The 26,425-nt window shown below is 45.8% G+C and overlaps 1 protein-coding gene across 2 annotated transcripts in view; it reads left to right on the forward strand.

Annotated features, from left to right (window-relative positions):
- PIKFYVE (phosphoinositide kinase, FYVE-type zinc finger containing) overlaps positions 1 to 26,425 on the forward strand; it is a 921,889-nt gene that overhangs the window by 372,179 nt on the left and 523,285 nt on the right. For both annotated transcript variants that reach the window (XM_068244945.1, XM_068244946.1), the window contains one exon: positions 25,067 to 25,210. In XM_068244945.1, the coding sequence (XP_068101046.1) occupies positions 25,067 to 25,210 (144 nt within the window). The remainder of the gene's footprint in view (positions 1 to 25,066; positions 25,211 to 26,425) is intronic.

Genomic DNA, 26,425 nt, shown 5'->3' on the forward strand with positions numbered 1-26,425 from the left:
CTGTGAAGGATTGCTGTAATGGGGTTGTACCCCTTTAATTGCTCTTTGCTAGAGGTGGAGCGGTTGCCAGGGTTAAAAAGAGGCTGGCTCTGTTTTTTTTTTCTCTGCTGCAATTCAGGATGTCAGCAGCAGAGGGTTGAGTTATTTTTTTTGTTTGTTTTAAATAAAACTTTTTGGTGCCAGACAAGAAAGTGGGCAGGCCCAGTGAAGCACATAGAGAGAGCAGTGTGTGTGTGCTCAAGAGAGGCTGGAGGGAGAAGGCCTGGAACCAGGGGCGTAGCAATAGCTATAGCAGCCATAGTAATCGCTATGGGACCCTGCAACAGAGGGGGCCCAGGTTGTACTTGATGTGTTCACTTTTAACTTTCCTTTGGTCCTCCACCCTCTGACTTTGTCTCTTAGCCCAAGGACTATACCCATTGTACATTGCATGGGAATGTCTATTGGCCAATCAACTCATATCCATAGGGTAGGAGCAGGTGGCATTGCTCGAGTACCTAGTTCTGAGGGCCCCATGAAAATTTGCTATGAGGCCCTATAATTTCTAGCTACGCTACTGCCTGGAACTGCAGGAGCTGTGCTGGGTTTGTTAGGCCAGAAATCGTGAGTACAGAAGCTGAGCTGGGTCTGAGGAGAGATAAGACACCAGTGTGACATTGTGGCCTAGTGAGAGCCTGAGAGTTCTGGCATTCAGATATACAGTGTGGAGCAAAGTGGCCACTGATGAGTGTATTCTGTATCCAAGATCTAGAGGGGATTGACAGAGAAAGTGAGGCGAGCTGCCTGGAAGCAGACCAGTTCCATGCCCATGATTGAGCTTACCCATACACCAGAGCAAGACACCAGCATTATCCCTATGGGTGAGATCTTTAGTTTCTTTGCATTTAATCAGGCCTCCCTGTGACTGTCCATTGCACCACTGAAAGAGAATGATACATAGGCTGAAATCTGCTTATGTCTGTTTATTGCATCACTGAGAGAAAGCTATACATAGGCTGAAATCTGCTTATATCTGTTTATTGCATCGCTACTAATTGAGAGCCATACACAGGCGAATACAGCTTTTGTCTGTTCCAAGATTGCCTATCCAACATTGTCCACAGGCGAATATGGGTTGTGTCTGTTCCTACCTGGCAACTGCTCCTGAGGCCTTCATGTAAGGGCAAATGTATAGTTATAACGTGTACAGTATTGTTCTGTTTCAAGTGATCTGAGTTTTGAATGCAAGTAGCCTGAGAGTGCTAAGTCGTTGTCACTCAGAACCGGCTGGTCCTAGTTGCTCAAACCAGAAATCCTCAGTGCATAGCTTTTCAGTATTAGAACAGAAACTGTTAGCGGACTATTCTGCACTGTGGGATCGCTGCAGTCACAGGGCTTAAAAATAGCTCTATCATCTCTGACTGAGACTGTGCTTCGGGAGATTAGCTCCCTGGTTATTCACCACTGGTTCTGACTATACTCTCAGGTCCTCACACATAAAGTTGTATTTTGCTTGCTAGGTTTTATAAGTTAAGATTTATCCAATGCTTGTGTTACCCAGGATGTGTTGTATTGCCTATGTACTAAATGATCATTGCCTGTACTAGGATAGAGGCCTTATCAGGGTCATACACTGATACTCATTAAGGTTGAGTCATATCCATTTCAATTCAGGTCAGACCGATCTAGCATTGAACTAAATCTGTAACTGGGTGATTCAGTAATATACTATTCATAAAGTTATTATTTATGTATTGTACTAAAATATGATGAATTTACTTCTTGCTGTTATGTTATCTGCCTCAAACCCATTGCATTTCTAAGATTAAAAGTATTACATTAGGCTGAACTTTAATACTGAACTTATTGCTTCATGGTATATTATTTCTTGAAAGAAATTAAAGTTCTAGCCCAGGTTATCTTTGCTGGGCATAAACCTACCTCTGTCTAACTGATTCTTTTAGGCCTTAATAGTAAACACAGGTCATTCTAGGAAGTGTTTCAAGTGGCATCACGAACAGGATCATGGAACCAGATGATCACCAGGCGGGTCAGGATGCTCCAGCACCTGCGGCAGAACAGAATGCCAACTTCTCCTCGGCTTTGACCATGACACCCGTGGGAGTGCTAGCGACCTACTTACCTAAGTTCAACGGCAGTAAAATGCTCCTCAAAGACTGGGTCGAGAGAGTGCGTAGTGCAGTCTAGGCGTACAAGGTGCCCCTAGATATTCAGAGAGAGATTGCTATAATTGCATTCGAAGGGGATGCCTGTAAAACTATTGTCAATTCAGATCTGCTCACCCCAACACCAATAGAAGAGGTAATCAAAGTACTATAATAGATTTATGGCGATGCAGCGGACTTGCATGTTGTGCGGAAACGGTTCATGGACAGAACGCAGAGGGAGGGAGAAAGTATTCCCCAATTTGCTAACTCGCTGAAGGAGCTCATGAATACTTTGACTGCAAAAGAGGGTACAGAGGCCTTGCAACACACTGTGGACCCAAAGTCCTGGTTAAATCACCAGTTTGTCCTGGGTTTGAGAAGTGACTTAATCCGCAGGATTCTGAAGCTGAAAATGGAACAAGATCCAGCTCTCACCTTCCAGAAGGTGCAAAGTTTGGCCATTAAGTACAGCCAGGAGGAGGAGACAACACAACTGGCCCTATTCCAAAGAAACGTTGCTGCAAAACCCGAATGTTCTGGTGAAGTAGCCGCAGCCCCTTCCTCTATACCTCGGTCTGAACTCCAGCTGATGCAGGAATCCATAAGAACTCTGACCGAAGAGGTTAAGCAACTCAAGGTCAGTTTAAGGTCAGAAGAGGCTAGTAGACGGCCTGCTCGTGCCTCAGCCAATCGAAACTTCCCGTTAGTATGTTGGGCGTGTGGCCAAGAAGGTCACAGTGCCCGTCACTGTCCCCAGGCACCTACCTTTGACCGCCGATATCCGTTAAACTAAATTGTCCTGAGGTGAAGGGCCGCATCGCAGGAAGCTCACAACAGGCCTCTAGAGGTATCGCTCATGAAAATTTAGTCAACAACTGCCCCATCATTCGAGGTATCTTCGATGGAAAGGTTGTTCAGTGTTTGGTGGATACAGGGTCTCAAGTGACCACAATGGATGAAAACTTTGTCAATCAACATTATCCAGGGAAGAGGACCTTGATGGAGGAACCTTGGGTATCACTTACTGCAGCAAATCAACTACCTATTCCAGTGATCGGGATCACCTGGATGATCATCGAGGTGAAAGGGGTGAAGCTGAGTCCTCGAGGAGTCATGATTAAGAACAATGGAGAACTCGCACAGCCAGTGAACTTGGGAATGAATGTCCTCAAGGATCTCAATGTGCAACTTTTCGATAGTTATGGCACATACCCCTGGCAAGTGATGTCGGATCAGCCCGCAGTGCGCCGGGTCTATCAGCAGCTGATTAGGATGGGGCAAGCTCAGAGATGTGCTGACCGCTGCGAGGAACAAATTGGGGTTGTGAAGGAACCCGTACAAAGGACAAGTCAAAATCCCCGCTGGCTCGGAGGTGTTACTCTAGCTACCTGTGGGAACCCAACATCACACAACTGGAGTCACCGTGTTGATCGAGCCAAGCGAAGGCAAAACTGAGGCTTTTATAGCCAAAACAATTGGAGTCATCAACCAAAACACTATACCAGTCCGAATGCTGAACTGGAAGAGGAGTGACATAACTCTGCCACCTGGAACTACAATTGCCTGACTGTACCCTGTCAACGGCTCATGTGGATGTCATCATGGGCATGGCAAACCAAGGAGACCATCCAGGTCCTTGCTCTGAAGGAAGGTTTGGAAATTCAGTGCAGATTGACAAGCTAATACAGGCAATGGATGTTGACCTGAATAGGTTTGACGTAGCACAGCGGCAGGCCATCTATGACTTGGTGGAAGATAATCAAAACGCATTCGCTATGCATGAGGCAGATTTCGGGTGTGCGGATAAGATTGAGCATTATATTAAGACTGGAGATGCCCACCCCATCCGGGAATGTTATCGACATCTAGCTCCCAGCCTGTATAGAGAAGTAAAGGAAATGCTAAGCGAAATGCTGCATAGTGGGGTGATTGAGGAGAGCAAGAGCCCCTGGGCTGCCCCAATTGTGTTAGTTAAGAAAAAGGACAGGTCTCTGCGCTTTTGCGTAGATTACCGGAAGCTAAATTTGGTGACTATTCGGGATGCATACCCTCTTCCGCGGATTGATGACTCTGGGGAAAGCCAAGTACTTCTCCACCCTAGATCTGCATAGTGGATACTGGCAGATCACAATGACCCCTGAGGAAAAGGAGAAAACTGCCTTTATCACTGAAATGGGGTTATTCCAATTTAACCGGATGCCATTCTGGCTAACAAATGCCCCTGCCACGTTCCAACGGATGATGGAAGCTTGCTTGGGGGAATTTAATTATGAGCACCTCCTTATTTACCTCGATGATGTTGTGATATTCTCAGCCACCTTCCCGCAACACATAAAACATATCCATGTGGTGTTACAAAGATTGCAGCAGTATGGTTTAAAACTGAAGTCTTGAAAATGTCACCTATTCAGGAGTCAGATTACCTTCCTTGGTCATCTAATATCAGAAGAGGGAGTTCGGCCTGACCCTGAGAAAGTGGCCTCAATACAAGCCACCAAGAACTATCACCGAGGTCAGAGCCTTCATCGGGTTAGCTAGTTACTACCGCAAGTTCATACCAAGATTTGCTCACCATGCGGGGCCACTGCACCTACTACTGAAAGGGGCCGTTCTTAGGAACGGAAGGGAAAAGGTTGAGTGGGGCAAAGAACAGCAGGATTCATTCATGTGGTTAAAAGAGAGAATCTCCTCTCCACCAATACTTGCCTTCGCTGATTTTGACCTCCCTTTCAATGTATACACTGATGCCAGTTTGAAAGGGCTTGGAGCAATCCTCTCCCAAGTTCAGGGGGCAAAGAACAGGTGATCGCATTTGCTAGCCGGAGCTTGCGAGATTCAGAGAAGAATCCAGAGAACTACAGTTAATTCCGATTGAAACTGCTTGCCGTTGTCTGGGCAGTCACGGAGAAATTTGCAGAGTATTTGGCTGGGAATACATTCTTGATCTATACTGATAATAACCCAGTAGCTTACCTCCACACTGCCAAATTGGGGGCAATGGAGCAACGCTGGATGGCCAGACTGGCAAAGTTCAATTTCACCATTAGGTGCAGACCAGGTAGGATCAATGCATGTGCAGATGCCTTATCCAGGTTCCCCTATGAAATCTCTCCACAGAGCACAGATGAGGAGTTGGAAGAGGCAGAGTTGCCACCTTTGAAGCTGGGTCGGACTGTGGCAGAACCAGAGAAGAGTTCTCAGGGTGAAACCTGCATGATAGAGATCGCAGAGCAGTCACCTGACTGGAAGCATTGACAGGCCCAGGATCCAATCGTATCCCAAGTGCGAAATTGGGTGAATGAGGGAACCAAACCTAATGTGAGATTGAGGAGTCAGTGGCCCGCTGAAGTCACAAAGCTGATTCGTCAATGGGATCGCTTAGTGATCAGAGAAGTAATCTTTCTGCGGACCGTAAGACTGAAGCACCACCTTGTCCCCACTGAACAGATAGTCTTGTCACAAGAGTTGGCCCAGGAGGTACTGCCAAGCCTGCATGAAAAATTAGGCCACTGGGGAGTTGAAAAGACCCTGCAATTCTTCCAGTCCAAGTTCTTTTGTCACAATGCTAGACGGATGGTGCAACAACATTGTAGCCGATGTTCTGTCTGTGACATCAACAAAGGATCAGAGAAGAAGGTTCCCTCCATGACTTGGTGGACTCTGTTACCCCTTGAGGTACTGTCCCTAGACTTTCTGACTATGGATGCCTCGGTTGATGGGTATAGTTATCTCCTGGTTATGGTGGATCACTTTACTAAATTTGCAATAGTGATAGCCACTAAGGATCAAATGGCAGAGGCAGTTGCTCGATACCTCTGGAGGGACGTCATACAAAAGGTTGGATGCCCACAACGCATTCACTCCGATCAAGGCCCGTGCTTTGAAGGTCATGTTCTAAGGGAGCTATGCCAGTTGTATGGTTTGAAGAAATCTCACTCCTCCCCATATCACCCACAAGGCAATGGGTCATGTGAGACATTCAACCAAACCCTGCTGCAGTTGTTGAGAGTGCTGGGGGGTGACAAGAAAAAAAAGGTGGACCGTGTACTTGCAGGAACTTGTGTGGGTCTACAATCACACTGTACATGAGAGTACCGGCTATACCCCATACCAGATGTTGTTTGGACGGGAAGATGTTAGTCCTGTGGATCTCTTCTTTGGCACCTTACCGGAGAAAGAAAGCTACACTCCTGAGTCTTTGGTCAGACAACATGGCCTGCGCCTCAAAGAGATGCAAACTCTGGTTGACAAGAAAAAGAGCATTGAGACTGAAGGGTATAGGGCGGAGGAGGCATTCCCTCTCAAGATTGGAGATGAGGTTCTCTTGAGGCGTAAAGGCGCCCATCAGAGGGGCAAGTTGCTGTCTCTGTGGCACCCAGAAGTGTGGGTAGTACAGCGACAATTATTTGAGGGAGTCCCCCACTTATGAGATCCAATTGAAGACAGGGGAACCAGGCATCAGAAAGGTCCATCGGTCATTGTTGAAGCTATGCAGACATGCACCACCTGAACCGGAGAGGTTGCCACATATACAGTGGCTTGCAACAGTATTCGGCCCCATTGAAGTTTTCCACATTTTGTCACATTACTGCCACAAACATGAATCAATTTTATTGAAATTCCACGTGAAAGACCAATGCAAAGTGGTGTACGCGTGAGAAGTACTGAATAATCGCTTGAACAGTGTTCCATAAGATGTTCAAGTCTTTGGAAATCTTTTTGTAGCCTAAGCTTGCTTTAAAGCACGATGGCCTAGTGGCTAGCTCTCTCGCCTTGCAGCGCTGGGTCCCTGGTTCGAATCCCAGCCAGGGCACTATCTGCAAAGAGTTTGTATGTTCTCTCCGTGTCTGTGTGGGTCTCCTCCGGGCACTACGGTTTCCTCCCACATTCCAAAAACATACGGATAAGTTAATCGGCTCCCCCTAAAAATTGGCCCTAGACTACAGTACTTACACTACATAATATAGATATATGGCAATGGTAGGGATTAGATTGTGAGCTCCTTTGAGGGACATTTAGTGACAAGATATATATATATATATATATATATATATATATATATATATATATATATATATATATATATATATATATATATATATATATATATATATATATATATATATATATATATATATATATATATATATATATATATATATATATATATATATATATATATATATATACACTGTACAGCGCTGCGTAATATGTCGGCGCTATATAAATACTAAATAATAATAATAATAATAATAATAATAATAATAATAACTTTATCCCTGATTTGTCTGGTGTGTTCTTTGGACTTCATGGTGTTGTTGCTCCCAATATTCTCTTAGACAACCTTTGAGGCTGTCACAGATCAGCTGTATTTGTACTGACATTGGATTACACACAGGTGCACTCTATTCAGTCATTAGCACTCATCAGGTAATGTCTATGGGTAACTGACTGCACTCAGACCAAAGGGGGCTGAATAATTATGCACACCCCACTTTGCAGTTATTGATTTGTAAAAAATGTTTGGAATCATGTATGATTTTTGTTCCACGTCTCACGTGTACACCACTTTGTATTGATATTTCACGTGGAATTCCAATAAAATTGATTCATGTTTGTGGCAGTAATGTGACAAAATGTGGAAAACTTCAAGGGGGCCGAATACTTATGCAAGCCACTGTAAATACAGAGAAATTGGGAAATGAGAACTACCCGGTGTGGTGGATGGCACCAGACGGTAATAATGCTGTGGCCCCTGATGAGGCCCCTGAAGGTGGAGACTTAAATGGAGAGGAAGTTCTGACTGGTCTTGGAGAAAGGGAGGACCCCCAGGAAATGGTTACTGGGGAACTCCAAAGGTCTGCCCGTCCTAACATTGGCCATCACCCACACAGATTTAAATCTAAGGAGTTTGTATGGGAATAGGTCTTGTAGAGGACTACAAGAAAAAAAATGGAGAAAATTGTAATGGGATTGTACCCCTTTAATTGCTCTTTGCTAGAGGTGGAGCAGTTGCCAGGGTTAAAAAGAGGCTGGCTCTGTTTTTTTTTTTCTCTGCTGCAATTCAGGATGTCAGCAGCAGAGGGTTGAGTTTTTTGTTTGTTTTAATAAAACTTTTTTTGTGCCAGACAAGAAAGAGGGCAGGCCCAGTGAAGCACTTGGAGAGAGCAGAGTGTGTGTGCTCAAGAGAGGCTGGAGGGAGAAGGCCTGGAACTGCAGGACGTAAAAGGGAAAGAGGCGCCCTGGTGTATTAAAAGCATCTAAAATCAGCTTAAAAGCGAAAAGTGATATGAGGTAGCTTACCTCAATGACGAAACCTCTGTAGTTAATACAAGGGATTTTTATTAGCACAGGCAACGCGTTTCGCGGGTCTCGGCCCGCCTCATCAGGCCAGTAAAAGTGCCTACAATAGCAACAAGAACTCCTCAATATACTTGTACATGTATATCAAACATAATAGTAAAAAATGTTCTACCAAGATCATAAACATTGCGTCATATCATATTAATCACATTTTTAGATGCGTTTTTTTGTACATACATAATGTTTTTTTTATAAATTATTATTATGTAAGAAAGAGTAATACTGATGATAATTGTTAGCAGTAAAGATACTAATCGCAATTGGTGATGGGCCGAACAGTTCGCCTGGCGAACATCCCCGGGCCCCTCACCACCCCCGGGCCGCAATGACCCAGAGCAGCACGCCCGCGCCGCCCGGTGGAGCGCGCCCCAAACCACGCCCCCGCCGCCGGGCACCCCCCGCGCATGAGCGCGACGCCACGCACATGCGCAGAGAGCGCCCGGCAACAGGAGCGCGACCCAGGACGCACCCCGCCGGGCAGCGCAGGCGCACCACCCCGGGCCACCGCGACCCGGAAGCAGCAAGAGGCCCATGGATTTAGAGATGCCCGCCGGCGAACGGCCCGGGAACCGTTCACCACATCTCCAATCGCAAAAAAGGAGGAAAACTTAATGTCTCCAAAAAAAAAAAGGGAGTAGATTGAATAAAATCCTCTCCTGTCACTACCTCTGGCTGCAGGTGAACTGTCACTCCTCTCCTGTCACTACCTCTGGCTGCAGATGTGCTGTCACTCCTCTCCTGACACTACTTCTGGCTGCAGGTGTGCTGTCACTCTTGTCACTACTTCTGCATACCTCCCAACTTTTTGAGATGAGAAAAAGGGACACTTATGCCATGCCCCTGGCAACGCCCTCACCATGCCTCTAGTCACGCATACCATAACGATTTCATAAGAAAAATGTTTTTATAATTCAAACCAAACTGGTGCTTCCTATCCTGGTTCATTTTCCTTCATAGTAACATTTTACAATTAGTAATATATCAATTTAAAGGTTGGGAATAAAGTTTAGAGTCAATCAAACACATTTTTAGTATAGAAATATATATTTACATAGAAATAGGGACAAAGTCCTGATAAAGGGACAAATGAGGAGGAAAGAGGGACAGAGGGACAGGGCTCCCAAAAAGGGACTGTCCCTCCGAAAAAGGGACAGTTGGGAGCTATGCTTCTGGCTGCAGGTGAACTGTCACTACCTCTGGCTGCAGGTGAACTGTCACTCCTCTCCTGTCACTACCTCTGGCTGCAGGTGAACTGTCATTCCTCTCCTGTCACTACCTCTTGCTGCAGATGTGCTGTCACTCCTCTCCATATCAGTGCAGCTGACCCCCCTATATCACTGACAACAGTACGCCTCATAGCTCAAATGTCCCCATGTAATATGCAATAACATCAGACCTTATATCAACGCGACAGAAATCCCTATATGCCCGACAGCAGTAGGCCTCATAGCGCAAATGTCACCAAGCAGTATGCAATAACATCAGACCTCATGTCAGTGCAGCTGACCCCCCTGAATGATAGACAGCAGTGGGCCCCTTAGTGAAATTGTTACCACATGGCATGCAATGACATCATACCTCATATCAGCGTGGCTGATCCCCTGAATGACTGACAGCAGTGGACCCCTCAGTGTGAATGTCACCACATATATATGCACACCCAAGCTCATGCACAGGAGTTTTACACACACACTCACACACCCGCATCTCTCAGAAACAGAAGGTGCTGTCCTCAGTCAGTATAACAGCTCACCACACACACACGAGCACCTCACCACCGACTCCTTACCAACCCCTCCGTCATCCCTGCATTGCCAGGCGTCACCGTCAAAGCCCACCACTGCGTACAGTTCAGCGGCCGGCTGCTGTGTAGTTGCCATGGCAACCGTGATGCTTTGCGGTGTGCGTCGCCGGAAATGAGATCTACAGAGCTGAGTATGTGGGGAATATGTGGAAAGCCTGTGGGCTACTGCACCAGGAGGCAGGGATTTGAATCGACGATCCACGCTGGCTCCCACTGCTACTTCTGCGTTAGAGGAGCTGGAGGGGAAGGCTGGCTTTCTGTTTTTATTAGGTAATATATATATATATAAAAAAATAAGCATTTGGAGGGAGTATTGCCCTAAAAAATATGTCCAAGAGGCACAAAAACTAGGACATTAAAACTTGGTCTCGGATCCTGGCAGCTGTCTGCCTGCTCTGTATTCATTCATACATGCCCAGGTGACAGGTCACTTCAGAGAGTTGTCCCCATAGATAGCAGCCCCCCTGCAGGGTTCATATCTCCTGGCAGCTAGGATAGGAGGATGTGTGACTACTAGCCTGGAGAGAGGGGGTGGTGGCGGCTGCACTACACACAGTGCTCTTGCCAGGACAGACTTCCGCTCCCTCTTTAGAATGAGGATCCATCCATCCATCCCTTGGTGTGTGTGTCCCAGTTTTCAGAAGCTGCCCCTCCTCCTCCCTTTCAGCAGATCAGTGTGGCATAACTCCCCTGACTCTAGCATGGAAGTCTTCTCTTATCTGCATTCCGATCCTGTAACTCTGCCTCTGTGCTCTGGTATTCCTGCATGTTGGGTGAACTCACATGACATTATTATTATTATTTAGTATTTATATAACGCCGACATATTCTGCAGCGCTGTACAGAGAATATGTTGTCTTGTCACTTAACTGTCCCTCTGAGGGGCTTACAATCTAATCCCTACCATAGTACTATGTCTATGTATGTATTGTGTAGTCTATGTAGCGTAGTCTAGGGACAATTTTAGGGGGAAGCCAATTAACTTATCTGTATGTTTTTGGGATGTGTGAAGAAACTGGAGTACCCGGAGGAAACCCACGCAGACACAGGGAGAACATACAAACTCCTTGCAGATGTTGACCTGGCTGGGATTTGAAACGGGACCCAGCGTTGCAAGGCAAGAGCGCTAACCACTACGTCACTGTGCTGCCCATGCAGACCAGGAGCACAGACAGAGGCAGAGGTACAGGATAGGAGTGCAGACGAGAAAACTTCCACGATGAAGTCAGGGGAGTTATGCCGTGCTGATCTGCTGAAAGGGAGGAGGAGGGGCAGCTTCTGATACATAGTATACAGCTGCTCACGCTAGTATCGCGTGAGCTCCAGACTGGAAACGCCGTCTCTGCCTCCTCTTTAGTCAAAGCCTCCTCCTCCCGATAATTAGGTCCCATGAGTCCTTGCAGCCTGGGACTGAACGCCGTGGCGTTGAGAGGAGCTGAGAGGGTGTGGCTTTCTGTTTTTATTAGGTTTATAATATATAAAAAAATAGGCATTTATAGGGTGTAATGCCGTAAAAAATGTCCAAAAGGCACAGAAACAGGGACATCAAAACCAGGTCTCGGATCCACTTTAAGGTTCTCTTTAATTACCTCATTCTTCAAGCCAGCAAAGCACCTTCTGCTCCTTTGTATCCCTCCAAAGAAGGATGGGGTTAATACTCAATTGGGGGGCTTAAGCTGAATATGGAAGCTATCTTTAGTTAAAAAGAATAAGTGCAGAGTGGTTGTTGTAGTTCTCTTACCAAACACACACACAGTGCACTCACGAAGACACAAACACACACAGACCTTGTACACAAATATACACACTAACGCACACATATGAAAAAAACACACACACAAAGACACACATACACACTGTACATTCAGAAGGACTCAAACACACACTGTACACACACGACATACATACTGTAGACAAACCCGACACACACAAATTAACACACACAGACTTGCACACACATATAGTGCTGCCCATAATTATTCATCCCGCTGGCAAATTTTGACTTAACCACTAGCCGACCATGTCACGACGATGGGCAGGGCCACGGCGGCAGCCCCAGGACCACCTAACGCCAATTGGCATAAGGTCCTGTGGGCCTGTTTTGCAGGAGATCCTGCTTGGATGGCGGAGCTAGTTAGGAGACTGTTGGATGGTGAAACCGATGTCTATTAACATAATACAGCGTTGCGATCTAAGGCAGCTCTGTACTGGGGACAGCCGTGTGACTCGGCTGTCCCCCTGGGACACAGGAGAGTGATCGACTCTCATAGGCTGAAGCCTATGACAGCCGATCACTGTGATTGGCTGGCTGGGGGGAGGGAGGGAGTTTGGGGAAAAAAATAAATAAGGAAATGTATTTCAAAATAAATTACATACATATTTATAAAAAAATAAATAAACACAGGGGGAGCGATCAGACCCCACCAACAGAAAGCTCTGTTGACGTGGAGAAAAAAGGGGGGGTGGGGGGAGAGGGGGAAATCACTTGTTTGCTGAGTTGTGCGGCCCTGCAGCGAGACCTTAAAGCTGCAGTGGCCAATTTAGCAAAAAATGGCCTGGTCTTTAGGGGGTTTAACACTGCGGTCCTCAAGTGGTTAAAGATACTTTTATTCAACCAGCAAGTCATTTTTTGATGGGAAATGACATAGGTGTCTCCCAAAAGATGAGATGATGTACAAGAGGCATTATTGTAGAACAAAAAAAAAAAATTTCTCAGCTTTTATTTACATTTGAGCAAAAAGTGTCCAGTCCAAAATTATTCATACCCTTCTTGATAATCAATAGAAAAGCCTTTATTGGCTATTACAGCAATCAAACACTTTATATAATTGCAGACCAGCTTTTTGCATGTCTCCACAGGTATTTATGCCCGTTCTTCTTTAGCAATGAGCTCCAAATCTTTCAGGTTAGAGTGTCTTCTTGCCATCAACCTGATCTTTAGCTCCCTCCACAGATTCTTAATTGGATTCAAGTCAGGACTCTGGCTGGGCTAATCCAAAACGTTAATGTTGTTGTCTGCTAACCATTTCTAAAACCACTTTTGCTGTGTGTTTTGGCTCATTGTCATGCTGAAATGTCCACTGGTGCCCAAGACCAAGTTCCTCTACACACTGCCTGATGTTGTCATTGAGAATCATCATGTATTGCTCTTTTTTTATGTTGCTGTTTACTGTGATTAGCTTCCCTGGTCCGTTGGCTGAAAAACACCCCCAAAGTATTAGGATCCCACCACCATGTGTGACAGTGGGGATGGTGTTCTTTTAGGTTGAAGGCTTCTCTGTTTTTACGCTTAAAGAGAACCTGTACTGAGTAAAATTATTTAAAATAAAAACATGAGGTAACTTCAAATGAACATTACATAGTTACCTTGCCATCAGTTCCTCTCAGAAGCTCACCATTTTCTTCTGACAATGATCCCTTCCAGTTCTGACAACATTTTGTCAGAACTGAAATATATCAGTTGCTGTCAGTTATATATCAGTTGCTGTCAGTTACAGCTGAGATGAGAACTGATGTGTCCATGTTTCCCTATGGCTCAAGTGGGCGATGTTACAGTTTAACAGTGTGCTGACCAGGAAGCTGTTATGGGGTAATGGCCATTTTCAAAATGGAGGACGGAGAATTCCATTGATCACAGTGGACAAACAGGACGCAGGAGAGGAAAAATAGATTGAGAAGTAGACTACACAGGAGGTAAGTATGACTTGTGTATGTTTATTTTGACTTTTAATTTTCAGTTCAGGTTTTCTTTAACCTTCCTGGCGGTAAGCCCGAGCTGAGCTCGGGCTATGCCGCACAGGTGGATTTCTCAGGCCCTGCTGGGCCGATATGCATACTATTTTTTTTTGCAACACGCAGCCAGCACTTTGTTAGCTGTGTGTGCATTCTGATCGCCGCCGTTCCGCGCTGATTCGCCGCCAATCGCTGCGCCGCAGTGCCAGGCAGCGCTTGAGGCAGCCAATCAGTGCCAGGCAGCGCTGAGGGGTGGTTCGGGACTCCCTTAGATGTCATGATGTCGGTGACGTCATCCCGCCCTGTCGCCATAGCGACGGGGGCAGCCCTTCAGGAAATTCCGATTTCCTGATCAAAGATCGCCGGAGGCGATCGAAGCAGGCGGGGGGATGCCGCTGTACAGCGGCTATCATGTAGCGAGCCCTAGGCTCGCTACATGATTGCATTTTTTTATTATTTTTTTAAATAGTGCTGCGCTGCCCCCTGGCGGTTTCTAATAGACCGCCAGGAGGGTTAATGAAGGAAACAAAAAAATTTAATTTTTGTTTCATCTGACCATAACAGAAGACCAGAAGTCTTCTTCTTTGTCCAGATGAGCATTTGCAAAAGCCAAGCGAGCTTTTGTGTGCCTTATCTGGAGAAGTGGCGTCCTCCTTGGTCTGTATTTGTGGAACCCAGCAGTGTGCAGTGTCTGTTGGATTGTCTGCCTTGAGGAATTGCCACCAGCAGAGCCTAGATTTACACAGATGGCCTTGGTGGTGATCCTTGGATTCTTTTTCACCTCTCTCACTATCCCCCTTTCCAGCACTGATGTCACTTTTGACTTCCGACCACGTCCTCTGAGATTTTCCACAGTGCAGAACATCTTGTATTTTTTAATGATACTTTGCACTGTAGCCTCTGGAACTTGAAAACATTTAGAAATGGTCTGGTAGCCCTTTCCTGACATGTGAGCAGCCACAATGCACAGCCGCAGGTCCTCACTGAGCTCCTTTCTCTTAGCCATGACTGTCCACAAATCAACTGCAGAGAGCTGCTTTTTTCACCTGTTATGTTGATTAAAATAGCTGTTATGTTGATTAAAATTAATCAGGGTAATTATGATGCTTTAGACCAGCTTGGACTATTTGGAATGGTATAGAACTTTGGTTTTCCCACAGACTGTAACAGTTTGTGAAGGGTATAAATAATTTTGGACTGGACACTTGCAAATGTAAATAAAAGCTGAGAAATGTATTTTTTTTTTTTTTTTACACAATAATGCCTCTTGTACATCGTCTTATTATCTTTTGAGGGACACCTATTGTTATAAACTGTTATAAATCACCTTAACTGTTTCGACACCAGCAACTTCTTATAGTTGCGCCTCACAGACTGTGAGATAACTTGACTCTCAACACAGCATGCAGGAGATAGACTTTTGTCAGGCTTCTTCAATATTCAAGTTATTTATTCAGGAAACAGAAATACAGATAGATACAGTTCATCATATCCTAGCAAAGCAACTTCTTCTGTTGAAGTTCTTGGCGTTACAGCTCTTGACTAACCTTCCTCCTGAATGTTAGTCAGTTACCTTCTTTCTAAACTACGTTACATCTTCTAGACTACCTATGTACAGCATACATCATATCAGATTACATATAGAATGGAAATACTTTTAGGTTCCAGTCAGCATCTAGATAGCAGGAAGCAGAGTGAGCTCCGTTCGCCCACCCGGCCCTTTAATACTGACCAGGAAAGAGTTAAATGTGACCTCATCTTAGCCACCCCCCCAGACCGGACTATTGGCTTAGACCCCTCATAGTGTCATGATACCCACCTACTTGATTAATATTTAATGTCACTTTTCCCTTACTTACAAGAATTTGGTATTTAGTAAATATGGCCTATGTTTACTGTTCTTGTGGTGTACATGTTGAGGTCAGTGAGACCTGTGGCCTTGTCCATAGAACAGCTTCTTGGTATGTCCTAGTTCTGCTGACAGAACTGTAGATTTTTTCTCTAAGAGAAAATCCCCTTAAAGGGCAGGTCTGCACCCCAAGCCTTTTTGACTAACTCAGTCCAAATAACTGAGGCCTACTTAAATTATAACACCTATGTCATTTCCTATCAAAAAATGACTTGCTGGTTGAATAACAGTAATTTTAAGTCTAATTTTGCTAGGGGTATAAATAATTGTGGGCAGCACTGTATACACACACACACACACACACACACACACACACACACACACACACACACACACACACACACACACACACCAAGCATCCCCACCCCCCCCCCCCCGAAACACACACAGCCTCACTACATTTCACTGAGCCACTTAGAACTTAACCAATACACAACCTGAACATCTGTACTTCAGGTATATCTGATGAAGTATCTCTGACTTACTCAGTCAGTGTTATAACAGGAACCTACCTTCCCTAAACGGACAGACCTTGCAAATCCTGCAGTTCACTTTCCTGTGCGCTAGATTGTTTGCTCATGTACCAGACACTCCAAAGTTCTCTCTCTGTATTTCTGCCCTGTGCTATCAGCAGCTTCCAGGGCAGGGCCAGGATACAGCGCCACCTGCTGGTCACTGAGAGCATCTGCAGCCATAAGCACTGCTCTCTTACTAGGCAGATCCCCTCACTTGGTCGCGGTCAAATCTGATCTGAGGTGGAACAGTGAGACAGTGGTGGCAGCACGGGGCAGGCATGGTGCCCATGGGGCTCTGGCGCCCATGGCGCTAGCCATGCCTGTACCTCTCTAGATACGCCGCTGATTCCAGTGATGCTTTCAGGAAATCAGAGATTAGAAGTAGAAGTGGTTGCTATGTACTTAGTCACAGATACAGTAACACCCCTGCAGAGAACCCAATCACCATTGCTAAGCCTTATTCAGCCAAAGCATCACTTTGCAATGACCATTCCGTAAACAATAAGACAGCCATTATAGCGAACCTTATTCAAACATGAGATTTTTCATGTATCTCTGAAACTTGGATTGATGCTAATGCGGGTCCCACACTGGAAGCAGCCATGCCAAATAATTATGCAGTCCTAAGTGAGGGAAGACGAGACCACAGAGGGGTTGTTGCAATCTGTGGTAAAACAAGCCTGCAGCTCAGAGCCCTAAATGTCGGCCCAACAAAGTCATTTGAATGCATAGGTGCCCAGATCTCAGCTGGTAAAGGCATCAAAATTTTAGTGGTATACCGTTCCCCTGGAGATGCTGACCCATTTTTACAGGAATTCTCAGAACTTTTGGCCACATTGACTCTGTCTTATCCGAGATGGATCATCCTTGGCGACTTCAGTGTCTGGCCTGATGACATTCAATCACAAGATGCAAATGAACTAATAAACCTCATGGGTGGACTATGCTTCACACAAGTTGTAAAATCTGCCACCCACAGAGGACGTACCTTAGACTTACTGTTCCACCTAGGTATGGACTTTCGCAACATATCGGTAACTCAAGTGGTTTGGTCAGACCATCACATAATACAGTTTGCTATTGCACAGCATTCTGTCAAGCAGCACCCTAAGGAAACAATCCGATATCAACCTCAAAATAAATGTACACTGGAGAGGATAACTGCCAACCTGGATTTTAGAAATCTACTTCATAGTCCAATGGACCCAAACACCCTAGTAATCCAGTACAGCAACATGGTATGTGACGCATTCGACAATATCACCCCATGGTGCATCAAATCGGCAACCAAAAAACAATAAGCTAATTGGTTTGAGAAAGCCATCATGGAGCTAAAAATGAAAGGGTACAGACTAGAAAGACAGTGGCGTAAGGCTAGGTCCACACTAGACACAGTTGCAGGACGGACACTGCAGTCCGGATCCGGGGAAGATTAGGGGAAGTACCCACCGTACTGCAAACTGATGAAAGTGCATCAGTTTTGCATCAGTTTTGCATCAGTTTCCGTTCAGGTTTTTCCCTGACAGAAAACGTCTCTATCATTAGGAAGGAGTGGGAGGATTTTTTGGGCCAATCATAAAGCTCAGGCTATCCGTTTTAACATCAGTTTTTTGCCTGTGGAGCTGGAGATGCGTTTTCTCATTGTTTTCACTACCCCTGCGTGTATCCGTGGTCCTGATCCGTTGCGTGAAAATGCAGCAGATCCGGACCTTCCGTTCAGGTTTTGAAAATGGGTCCCCGCAAACGCAGACAGATCCATTTTTTACTTGGGTGAGGCTGGTTGCTACTTTGAACATTAGTATCCGGGACTCCGTTCTTCATCAGGTTTGAAAAACGCAGCCACGGATACGTTTCCGGACCTAGTGTGGACCAGCTCGGGGTCTGAGGAGCACAAATCCAGCCTAGTCCATCCTCTCCAACAATACCAAGAAACAATAACCAAGAAAAAAAATCGGACTCCATCTCGCACAAAATATCTACAGCCAAGAACAGAGCTGTTCAGCTCTTTCACACAGTGAAAGCACACAATCTATCATGCATAAAACCCCCAACCACATTCTCCAGCTAAAGATGTGAAGAATTATCTGTCTTCTTTGCAAACAAGGTGCCTGCCATCCATGCCAGCATTATACCAATGTCATCAATTGACCCCAGGCATGGGTGTCCACAGAAAATTTTCCAGGGGGGGTGCAAAAAGGGGGGGGGGAGGAAGAAGTAGCGTTCGGGGTATGTTGTGTGGCGCGCATAGCAGACCAAAATATGGGGCTACGTCATGCGGTGCGCGTAAAATGGGTGTGGTGATGGACCAGAATGTGGGTGTGGTCGCGGGTGGAGACAAGTTTACATGAATGTATCAATGGTGGGACATTAGATTAGGACAGTGGTGGCGAACCTTTTGGAGGTCGAGTGCCAAACTGCAACATAAAAGTCACTTATCTATCGCAAAGTACCAACAGCAATTTAAACTAAATACAAATGTTTTAACTCATACATGAGCATTATGGAAAATCCAAGTTGAAAATAAACTGTGAAGATAAACAAATTTCATCCACCCTACTCCTTAGAACCTCCCAGTTTCATTTTCTGTTTTAAAAATCTGAAAAAGTAGATTTAATGCTATTGTCTCATATGATGATGATTGAGCTTTTTCCATAGTCTCGCAATTAGCAATCATGTCCCCCAACAAGACAAATTCAGCAATCATGAGGCCCCCCACAAGACAAACTCAACAATCATGAGGCCACCAACAAGACAAATTCAGCAATCATGAGGCCACCAACAAGACAAACTCAGCAATCATGAGGCCCCCCCATCAAGACAAATTCCGCAATCATGAGGCCCCCACAAGACAAACTCTGCAATCATGAAGCTCCCAACAAAACAAATTAAGCAGTCTTGAGGCCCCCAACAAGACAAATTCAGTAACCATGAGGCCCCGAACAAGACAAATTCAGCAGTCATGAGGCACATAAATAGACAGCATTTCACATAAATAAACAACAAGTGTCAGCGCCAAGGCAGAAGGCGACCGCAGCCGAGAAGGACAATGTCCAAAAGTCCACACAAGCAATTAATATATAAAGTCAGCGCAGGTCTATAGTATTTATAGTATAGTATTTATACAGATTTCGTCATTTTCTGGTATACAGGATCTTCAAACAAAAAGGTAAAGAAGCAAGGCTTACCAGATTCCAACAACCCACATTATAAGGTTGTAAACGAGTGTGATAGATGGTCCGCAGAACTTTCAAATGGTGTCGTTTCACCAGCGATGTTGCACACCACAAATTCCTCCGGAATATATTAGATATCCTGAGGTCACAGAGACTCGCCAAAGGGGAGTCCAGTAGGATAGTGACATGAAAGAGATGTATGGCACATCTAAGTGTAAACCGTCTTTATTACATAACAAGTAAAACAATTTAAAAACACACATACGGGCCCGTGCACTGGGAACCCCGAAAAAGTAGCGCACATAAAATGGTCAATAGAAGACCTCAAATAAAATGGTGCAGCCTGTCTCTGCGACCTCAGGATATCTAATATATTCCGGAGGAATTTGTGGTGTGCAACATCGCTGGTGAAACGACACCATTTGAAAGTTCTGCGGACCATCTATCAAACTCGTTTACAACCTTATAATGTGGGTTGTTGGAATCTGGTAAGCCTTGCTTCTTTACCTTTTTGTTCAAAGATCCTGTATACCAGAACATGACTAAATCTGTATTACTATAGACCTGCGCTGACTTTATATATTTCACATAAATAGGCAGAATGCCCCCTTAATATGGTAGACATCTCTCACCTGGCTTTCTGAATTCTCCTCTACTGGTTGCTGTGCCTGGCAATACTGTTTTTGGCTGGATTGGGGATGATGTGTGGGCCGAAAGGCCTGCCAGTGATGCTGTGGCCCGGGTGGCGGTGATGCTGTGGCCCGGCTGACTGGCGTGATGCTGTGGCCTTTTTGACAGTGATTTTGGGCTGGTTGTCTGGTGGTGATGCTGGGCTGGCTGGCCTAGATAGTTTAGGTAGTGACAGGTGCCCACTAGTTTAGGTAGCGCCAGGAGCCTCCCAGTTTAGGTAGTGACAGGGCCCCCCAGTTTAGGTAGCAACAGGAGCCTCCCAGTTTAGGTAGTGACAGATCCCCCCAGTTAAGGTAGTGACAGATGCCCCCAGTTAAGGTAGTGACAGAAGCCCCCAGTTAAGGTAGTGACAGTGCCCCCCAGTTCAGGTAGCGACAGGAGCCCCCAGTTAAGGTAGTGACAGTGCCCCCCAGTTAAGGTAGTGACAGCGCCCCCCAGTTAAGGTAGTGACACAAGCCCCCAGTTAAGGTAGTGACACAAGCCCCCAGTTAATGTAGTGACTGTGCACCCCAGTTAAGGTAGTGACAGCGCCCCCCAGTTAAGGTAGTGACAGGAGCCCCCAGTTAAGGTAGTGACTGTGCACCCCAGTTAAGGTAGTGACAGTGCCCCCCAGTTCAGGTTGTGACAGTGCATCCCAGTTAAGGTAGCGACAGGACCTCCAGTTAAGGTAGTGACAGTGCCCCCCAGTTAAAGTAGTGACAGGAGCCCACTGTTAAGGTAGTGACAGTGCTCCCCAGTTAAGGTAGTGACAGTGCTCCCCAGTCAGTGCTCCCCAATTAAGGTAGTGACAGTGCTCCCCAGTTAACCACCTGAGCGGTCTGGACGAGCTCAGCTCGTCCAACACCGCCGGAGGTCGCCGCTCAGGCCCTGCTGGGCCGATTTTCATCAAATAAAAAGCAGCACACGCAGCCGGCACTTTGCCAGCCGCGTGTGCTGCCTGATCGCCGCCGCTCTGCGGCGATCCGCCACGAGCAGCGGCGAAAGAGGGTCCCCCCAGCCGCCTGAGCCCAGCGTAGCCGGAACAAAAAGTTCCGGCCAGCGCTAAGGGCTGGATCGGAGGCGGCTGACGTCAGGACGTCGGCTGACGTCGATGACGTCACTCCGCTCGTCGCTATGGCGACGATATAAGCAAAACAAGGAAGGCCGCTCATTGCGGCCTTCCTTGTTTATTCTGGGCGATCGGAAGATCGCCTCCGGAGCGCCCTCTAGTGGGCTTTCATGCAGCCAACTTTCAGTTGGCTGCATGAAATAGTTTTTTTTTTATTTAAAAAAAACCCTCCCGCAGCCACCCTGGCGATTTAATCAGAACGCCAGGGTGGTTAAGGTAGTGACAAAGCCCCCCAGTTCAAGTTGTGACAGGTGCCCCCCAGTGCAGAGAGAGAAAAAGGAGCGTGTGTGTGGCAGCGGTGGAGAAGGGGGGGAAGTCTCACACCCTTCCCTCACCTTTAGGGCTCCCTCTCTCTCTCTCGCTCCCCCCTTAGAATAAAGTGATGCGAGCGGCAGTGGCGGGACGGGACACTTACGCGATGAGCAGGCGCGTAAGTGACTCTCTCTCTGTGTGCCGCTGGCTAGGAGGGGCAGCAGCTGGCCGGGGGGGGGGGGGGGGGGTGGGGGGCAGATTTGCTGTATGTGCGAACGCCCATGACCCCAGGACTTTGCTTGTACCTATTACGACCATGGCAAGTCTTTGACAATCTAAATGGTAAATATTTTTGTGTCCTCATCCAAAGTCTCCGCCTTACTTACCTGTGACCTGGATCCCGGCCCAACCAGCCCCTTATTGCATTGTGCAGAGCTGATCAGACCAGCTCTACACAAAACCACTTTGTTCCTTGCAAAGTGGTCTGTATCCGGAAGAACTAAAGAAAGCAATCATAAAACCCCTCTTGAAGAAACCATCACTGGATCCTGATTCAATGGCCAACTACAGACCTGTGGCAAACTTACCATTCATATCAAAAGTTATTGAGAAAGCAGTTGCCAACCAGCTAGAAGCCAGGCTTACAGATAACAACATATTTGATACCTTTCAGTCAGGATTCAGGAAAAGGCACAGCACTGAAACGGCACTAGTCCGAGTAATGAATGAACTACTTACAGCAAGAGACAAGGGTGAGTGCTCAGTTCTGATTCTTCTTGACTTGTCTGCAGCTTTAGATAGTGTGGATCATGAAATATTAATCCAGCGACTGAAGAATTACTGCGGCCTAAGGGGTGCTGTTCTCAGCTGGTTTCAGTCCTTCCTATCTGGCAGGACACAGCAAGTGTGTCTGGGCACCCACTACTCTAATCCAGTGCCACTTGCATATGGAGTCTCACAGGGTTCTGTACTATCACTGTTCCTCTTTGCAGTCTACATGCTCCTAGTAAGCAAAATAGTCCAGACCTATGGCCTAGGATACCATTGTTACGCAGACAACACACAACTGTATCTGTCCTTCAAGCCTAGCACACTAGGCCCCATCAATGCTTGTCTAGAGGAATTGCAAAATTGGATGAAGACCAGCTGGTTGAGGCTGAACTCTGACTAAACAGAAGTGTTGGTGATGGGCGGTCCAAACATGGTGGATAAAGTCCAAAACTCTCCCCACTTTAAATTAGCAATTGGGGTAGATGCCGTGCTGTATAAAGACTCTGTGCGAAAGCTGGCGGTGATCCTGGATGATAAGGGAACACTCAGACAGCAGGTATCGGCTGTTGTCAAGTCATCATTTTTCCTTCTGAGAAATATAGCGATAATTATCCCAGCTGAGCCTACCTACTCTATCCTCCCACCAGGACTACTGCAATGCCCTGTTCGTCCGATCCCCGGATAAGCTTATGACTCTGCATATCACGTCACTGCTGATTCTGTTAGTATGCTTCTGCATACCTGCAATTCCCATAGTCCTACCCCAGTTATATTTCCAGGGTCTCCACACCACCACACACAATGCACAGTTCCATAAGGGCTACTGACCTGGCAGCTCAATTCATACTCATTCATACAGAACCTGCACAATAGGAAGTTCAACTCCACCCTATATGATTATTTATTAATTATTCCTTATTAATTTCAATTTATATCCATTTTTATGCACAAAAACAGATGCACTATTATTTCTCTTTGTTTATATGTGTGGACTGCTACCCCCCTTACGCAGTGTGGCAAATCCCAAGTTTGTATCTTATAGTTATGAGGATTATATTCCAAACAGTTTAGTAGTCAAGGCAGACTAATACTGGCATATTTAATTTTGTATTTATATGGATGTATTAATTCATATGTATGTATTTGTCCATGGAATGCTGATGCCACTTATTTATTGCTTATTTATTGCCCCTGCATAGTACTACATACTTTTGCAAGGGGCAGACTACACGATCCCTGCCAGTGGGAAAGAGGGAGGCAGTACTTGCATTCAGCTTGAGCCCCAGCATTTGTCCCTGGTTGGCTTCCGGTCCTGGACACAGGACACCAGGCAATTGTTTCCTTCAGTGCAGTGCACCTAACCAATCCTCTCACATGTGAGGCCGTGCCATATCCGGGCAGCAACATCACTCTTAGCCATCCCTCCTCTGCCACACAGACATGATGCCGCACGGTCTCCTAGCAATGGCATCGTCTCAGCCCACCCCCTCCAACCTGGCCCACCTTCCTTCAGCACTTCGTCAATACTGCACATACTCATGTAGGCTGTGACCCCACTAGGTGTCAGCACTACCACCCAGGAATGGACGTCAGGTGGTTGCCCAGCAACCACATCACAGAGTTGTTGCTCGTCCAGGTTGGCCATTCTCTCCGGACGTCGTGCCGACATCCCATGCTAGCCACGCAGCTTAACACTGACTACCCTTCCACCACAATCGACTGTTGTTGCGCTATACCGCATCCGTCCCTGGAATATAACCATACTTACGGAGGATCCAGATGGAGCCTCATCCAGACATACCTTAAATTATAAGGAGTTGTCATCACATTTGTTTAAAAATGTACAGTTTTTTTTCTGCCATACCTCACAATGTTTACAACTAATGCACACATTGATATGCAAAGTGAGTGCATTTGTACTTCCAGTTCAGGTGGCAGTTACCATAGTAACGTGCCTTATGATCTCTGTCTAAATGGCAGCCAGTGCCAGGGCCAGTGATTTACCTGACAAAGGCATTGGTACACCTAAATGTGTTATGAGGTCACTGGCACATCTAAACTCAGGCAACAGACTGCTTCCCTTTCTCCAGCTGGGAACAATCGTCGGTTAGCCACCCCAGTCATTGCAGACGCTTTGGGTTGATAGGGTGTATACCCTGAAATGCTTTTATACCATAGCTGCTACTTTTTGTAAGTAGAATGGTTTTATTGGTTGTTTATTAAAACAGTTTTGGTTATCTTCTTCTCTTTTTTTTTTTTTGTAGAGAAAAAAAGACACCAACAATTAATAATAATAAATAAAAACAGCTTTACAGTCACTTACTGTTTCTATGGATGAATGTAATTAAAATAAAAAAAATAATGGTGTATGTATGTTCATCTGTCATGGTTGAGGATCAGATGAGCAATGGGGATGCAAAGCTGCAGCAAGAAAAAGTGATGTTAATTCTGTGGTAACGCAGCGTTGTTTGACTATGTGATATACAGTGAACACACGTTTTTTTGCATTGCATTTTCTGCACGTTTTTCTGCATTGCATTTTCTGCATGTTTTTCTGCATTACATGTTTGTAACAGCTTGTGCCTTTTTCTTTTTTTTCTAGAGGATCGTTCCATGACCACATTATCTCATAGCTCTTCTAGCTCTACTCACTTGCAAGTCCCAAGCCCCCCTGAGGTTGTGACTGACCAGATGTACACAAAGATTTCACACACCACAGAAATGGATACTGCCAGCAGTTGTGAAGGTATGCCTATGGTTAAAGGATACCCGAACTGAAATGTGACATAATGAGATAGACATGTTTGTACAGTGCCTGGCACACAAATAACTATGCTGTGTTCCTTTTTTTCTTTTCTCTGCCTGAAAGAGTTAAATATCAGGTATGCAAGTGGCTGACTCAGTCCTGACTCAGACAGGAAGTGACTACAGTGTGACCCTGAATCAGTAGTGTATAAAATCCACACAGCTGGCTGTGACATACATCCACACACTCAGCAGCACACTCAGATAGTCTTCTACCTAACTCACCCTGCACTGGGGAAAATATGTCTGTTAAAAGTATTAACTACCACAAAATTTATAAAAAAATTTATAAAAAATAAAACTAAAACAGATTTATACCGAACAGAATGCTAGTAGAAGGGATAGTGAAGGGTTAAGATTTAGTTAAAAAATAAATCACACTGCTCTTTACACATGCAAAATGTTAGACCAAGCACCCAAAATGGAGACCAGTGTGCTATTGCTGATCAGAGCTTGTTGCCCGCTGAGTTCAAAGATAGCAAAAAACAAGTATCAGCAGCACTGCTTTAGTAAAAAGCAGGCATGCTCAGATGTACCAAAATTAGATTCGGGTACATTCGAATTCGGGTCCGAAGGACATTTGGATTTGTATTCGCCCATGAAATTCGATTCGGATTCGGTTCGGGTGTCTGTAACAAAATTCGGTAAAAAAATTGTGTTCGGAAATACGGATGCGTTTTTTTAAAGGGAAATCACATTTAAATTAAAAAACAAAACAAAAAAAGTGACGTTTGGCAGAAGTCAATGTATTGTGTTGAACCTGGCGGTGGTAAAACAGACAGCAGGAGGATAAATACAGCAGCAGCAGGAGAGGAGTGACGTATGGCAGCAGGCAATGTATTGTGTGGACCCTGGCGATGGGACCACAGACAGCAGGAGGATAAATACAGCAGGAGGAGGAGTGACGTGTGGCACTGGCAGCAGGCAATGTATTGTGTGGACCCTGGCGGTGGGACCACAGACAGCAGGAGGATAAATACAGCAGGAGGAGGAGGAGGAGGAGTGACGTGTGGCACTAGCAGCAGGCAAAGTATTGTGTGGACCATGGCGGTGGGACCACAGACAGCAGGAGGATAAATACAGCAACAGGAGGAGTGACGTGTGGCACTGGCAGCAGGCGATGTATTGTGTGGACCATGGTGGTTGGACCACAGAC

Source organism: Hyperolius riggenbachi, chromosome 7, assembly GCF_040937935.1.
Source record: "Hyperolius riggenbachi isolate aHypRig1 chromosome 7, aHypRig1.pri, whole genome shotgun sequence".
In the NCBI taxonomy this organism is placed as follows: Eukaryota; Metazoa; Chordata; class Amphibia; order Anura; family Hyperoliidae; genus Hyperolius; species Hyperolius riggenbachi.